General features: G+C 28.9%; 1 protein-coding gene across 1 annotated transcript in view; it reads left to right on the top strand.

Annotated features, from left to right (window-relative positions):
• Positions 1 to 4,835: 4,835 nt before the first annotated feature.
• LOC117114560 overlaps positions 4,836 to 5,348 on the top strand; it is a 3,695-nt gene continuing 3,182 nt past the window's right edge. Inside the window, exon 1 of the mRNA XM_033258236.1 lies at positions 4,836 to 5,102. Coding sequence (XP_033114127.1) covers positions 5,003 to 5,102 — 100 coding nt within the window. The 5' untranslated portion in view covers positions 4,836 to 5,002. The remainder of the gene's footprint in view (positions 5,103 to 5,348) is intronic.

The raw sequence follows: 5,348 nt of genomic DNA on the forward strand, positions 1-5,348 counted from the left end.
ACCTTTGATGATTTATATAATATATATATATATATATATGTATGTATATGTGTGTGTATGTATGTATAAATATATGATAGAAATAAACTCTAAATCGTAAAGCTATAAAGTTATGAAAATGAATTTTAATTGAAGAAAAGGAGTTTGCGAGTGTGGAAAACATAGGCAACCCAACTCAGTTTTTATGGTGATGACCTTGTATTATACATCAATGTGTTACTTTGTTCAATAAGAAATGTTTGTTATAAAAAATAGTGTATCTCATGTTTTTTGGGTAATTTTGAGTTCTGAACCTCTCAAGACCTATATTTTCAGAAAATATCAAAATTAGCCGGTAGTACTTCCATTGCCACCTCCACCCCAAAATAACCTCTAATCTGCTCGCCTATTAAGCCTTTTGTTGGGAATTCAAATCTAATTATAGCATCAAATTCTTCGCACGCATTTGCATGCGTTTATAGATAATTTCTCTCATATTATGTCAAATAGGAATAATATTATGGGCATTAATTATTATGAATTTGTTTTTTTTACTTATTTTTCAGCATTCATATGACAATAGAGGAAGCTTTCACTCTTTCATAGATGGTTCTGAGTAGGAACAAGACAGAAATCAGTATTAATCCAGTAAAATTGCATCTCCTCTCCCATCTAAAATCTTTGTAAAAATTTAGCAGAACAAATGCATTCCACATTAAAGCTCGACAGCAATAAAAAGCAAGACAGTTTAACAAAATATAAAGGCCTGATCAAATTTGCAACGATAATGATAAAAAGCTGAAAAGCAATTATTCATTATAGAAAATAAAATAAATAAAAGAAATTTGTACACTAGGACAGTTTGACAACGATTTATTGGGTATACATTAACAACATAATTTATTTTGACAAATCAATTCAATTGACGTCATAATCATATGATGATTATTTACGTCATTTGATTTGATTTGGGAAATTATTTTTTATCGTATACATGACAAATCGTTATCGAATCATGCTAGTGTGAAATTTCTCTTATTTCTTTTATTTTCCATAGGAACAATTGCTTTTCAGCTTTTTATCGTTATTGTTATCGTTGCAAGTATAAACAGGCCTTTTTTTAAAGGCCTTTTTTATAAATTATATTATAAATGTGTTTAGAGTACAGTTGATCTTTGTACTATTGTACAATACACTACAGATTCCAAATGTAAAGTATGTTGTAATTCATGCTGTAAGTAGGAGGTTTGATGTATCGTATAAGAGAACCATAATATATTTTTATATGAAAGTTTATACTTTTATATTTGAATAATATATTACTTAGAATTTTATATAACCTCTCTATATATAGGTCTATGATGGTAATATTGACAATTTAAACATATCATATCATAATTACTATAATAAACATTTATAAACATCACTACAGCAAAATCATTATATCCATAGCATAATAGTGTGTGTGAGTGTGTAAAATTAGACACAAAAGAAATAACACTCTTCAGAAGGTGACTACTGTGAATCATAGATTGAAGCAGGTGCACCAGAAAATTTTAATAATACTGTAATATTAATAATAATGGCATCTTGTAAGGCGCACATATCCATCTAAGAGAGCTGCTCGTGGTGCCATTTCCACTTGTAAATAGAAACAGTCTTTTCTGCATTTCATTTATTGTATTTATAAAGGTTATTTCATTTTATATAAATTCTCTTTTTATTTATTTAATTACTTTTTTTTAAAAATCTTAAATATACAATTAATTGTCAACTTAACTACAGAGAACAGGCAAAATAAGTGCAAGATCTTAAAGGGTCATCCATCCATCTCCACTCTGTCGCGTTCCCGAACCTCTAACTAGGTGGCTCGAACAAAGGAACGGGAAACACATCTGCTTTGCCACAGACGAACGGGTGCTCAGAGGCGGTAATCGGGATAGTGGCCCCTAGAGGTAGATGCAGGCATGACAAAAAGGAAGCGGATGATTTTTTTTAATAACATATATGATTCAAAGAAGTAGTCACCTTCTGAATAATGTTGTTTCTTTTTTATATACTGATTTTATACATACTGAAGCATACGTGGACATATAGTATTTTGATTATCACCAAGGAGTGTTGCCTGAAAGCTTGTTTTTCTTTACTGGCTGTTTATCTACGATTACAATTAACTGTTGTTTATTAAATGTGTATCTCAACAGAGATCCAGCTTTTTTGTCACAGCATTGTTGTTTGTCAGTATTTTGCCTTTTAATTTACATTATACAATAGTATAATACGCAATTTAATATTAGTGAATGTAACAATCGTTGTCTTCGTTTTACTCATCAATGATACTTCCGATTAGTGTTATAAAAATGTTTGTGTATAAAATTAGAAATGCGTTGAAGCCAAAGAATACCTGTTTCATAACCGGTTTATTTCTTATGATAATTCTTAAGACAATAATAATTGCTACTATTGTCAGTACCTGTTGCTGATGATATCACATTCTGCAAAGACCTTTCCAATTTATTGTCGTCTACACATCGTCAGATTTATAATTATCTTTTAGACATAGATGATAATTGATATATTAGATATATTGCAAAAGTTTAATAAAAACAATTTTGCTGTATAAACTGTGGAATATTTATTACATTTTCTGCTCATTTAAACCAGTTTAAATATAACAGTGTTTCTTTGGTAACTGTGTGTGTGTTATTACGCTACTGTAATGACGAATTTCATTTGCAGTACAGTTGATGATGATGATGATGATGATGATGATGATATTATTATTATTATTATTATTATTATTATTATTATTATTATTATTATTATTATTTATAATGATGATAATGGCGATGACGATGGTAACGAGCACCTGATAATAAGTTTCATATACTAGAATAGCACTAAGGATTCTCCAAGTTATAAATTAAGAGATAAAAGGAATGTTTACTAACAAAACGGGTTTCCTCTAAGATATTTTAAAATCGTTAAAATCTTAGACCACGAAAACAGCATTTGTATTTGGGTTTTTATTTCTGTAATCCTTAGATATTTTGGAGTACAATGAAACTTTCCGAAGGTTTCTTAAATCACATGTCCTTCAAAACAAAATCCAAAAAGTTCAAGGAGCCTCGTTTTAAGGCTTGTTATTTCATGGTTATTTGATATTTTTTCATAACGTATCGTAAAGTTAAAAAAATGTGAAACTCGGGAGAAAGAAATTTAGATTATGGAAGGTATACGAATTGTTATTGAGTGACAACCCATGCACTAGTCCACAACTATTGCTAGAATATATATATCTCTTCGATCGCCTGACTATATGATGAATTTTATTATTATTATTATTATTATTATATATATATATATTATATATGTATATATATAGTATTATAAAAGTATATATATAATAATATATATAGTATAGTGTATATAATGTATATACATATATATATATACACACATATATATATATAATAATAATAATAATAATAATAATAATAATAATAATAATAATAATAATAAAATTCATCATATAGTCAGGCGATCGAATAATTAAATAATACAAGATAAAATGAAAAGTCACTGCACGGACCTAAGTTTCAAATTAGCGACCTATGTTTCCCTCACGCTTTCGATAATTTGAATTTAAATCATATAGTATTTCATAAATATATAACCTCTTTATACGAAATTTACACAGCGCCAATATTTGTTAGTATATATTTTAATTTACTATGGTAGTTAAGTGGGATATCAAGTGCATAAAAAAGGCAACAGAAGACATTACAACAGTTACTGTAGATAAACATATTAAATATAGAGGGTGGGTAGGGAATGAATTGGCAACAAATAGAAAAGAATAGAGAAGTGTGTAAATGATAAACAATTTTTGTATCTACCATTAGACAATTTACAAGCTCAGTGGTGGCCAAGATGGGAATAAAAATTTGTACCAGTGGTCATTAATCGTGTCCTATTAAGGTGCTCGTGTCTGACAGCAAAGGTTGACCTTGCCTCTATGGTCTTATCAAGTGTACATGGTTTCCTAAAAAAATTCAACTAAGCCACTCTTGGTACAGCATTGTGGTGTTTTTCTTATTTATGAAGTGTATTATAATTATTCCTTATTAAAATCATTATGATATTAGAACTATATGCCTATATCAATATGATAAAGTAAGTAATAATTTTCTAGCGAATAGGGTAAAAAAAATACAAAAAAGGACATGATGTAGGTCTATCACATGAACAAATATATACGACCGTATATACTGTTTATCATACACTTCTATATTCTTTTCTATTTGTTGCCAATTCATTCTCTACCCACCCTCTATATTTAATACCGTATATTTATCTACAATAACTGTTGTTTTTTTTATGCACTTATGTCCTTAGTTAATTAAAATAAATACTAAAAAAACGCTGTGTAAATTTTCGTATAAAGAGTTTATATATTAACGAAAAGCTATAGGATTTGAATTGAAATTATCGAAAACGTGAGGGGAAAATAGGTTGTTTTTCATTGACACGCAGATCCAAACAGTGTATAATGGTATTATTTTTCTGTAAAATACATAGGACAGGGATCGATCGACTGATATATATATATATATATATTATTCAGCTTGACAAAGGTTGATAACCGAAAACGTTTGCTCACTATTAAATTTGTCTCTTATACACATCTAGATGTGTATAAGAGACAGCACATAGTATACATTTCTGTAAGTTCAAGGAACCTAATTTTATAATTAATTTGTTATAAACAAAAATATATATATACAACAAAATTAGATTAAGAACGACCTTTCTTTACTGATCCCTTTGATGTAGAATTTTAGAGTTCGACACATGAAACGTGAAATAAGGTCATGATCACCAAGACTTTCCATCTTAGCTATATAAATAATCAGCAAAATGAAGATTGAATCAGTAGAATACGAACTGTTATGTGCCAATTACTTGTATAGCTTCTACAGAATTTGAGAAACAAGGAAAGAGTGACGTGAATTACAGTGCAATGACTATATTCCACCTTCATATCAAACAATTGTTAGGACTGCTTCTTGGATATGCTTGCAATCAATTTGCACAAAGCCACGAAATAACAACACCTGAATGTAAGTAAACTTGTACTTTATTTTTTATTAGTTTGCAATTGAATAAGACATGGTATTTGTTTCATTAGCTTTTCAAATCAAATAGGACTACGTATGATGTGTATAAGAGACAGGAAATGGACTATATGAGGATGATGTTGAGGATGATGATAATGATGAGATGGTGATGATGATAATGTTGATGGTGATGATGTTGATGACAACAAAAACAATGATGATGATGCTGAAATGATTCAATGTGCTGAT

The sequence above is a fragment of the Anneissia japonica genome, unplaced genomic scaffold (assembly GCF_011630105.1).
Source record: "Anneissia japonica isolate Jap-2015-1 unplaced genomic scaffold, ASM1163010v1 scaffold520_len173684_cov151, whole genome shotgun sequence".
NCBI classification, from domain to species: domain Eukaryota; kingdom Metazoa; phylum Echinodermata; class Crinoidea; order Comatulida; family Comatulidae; genus Anneissia; species Anneissia japonica.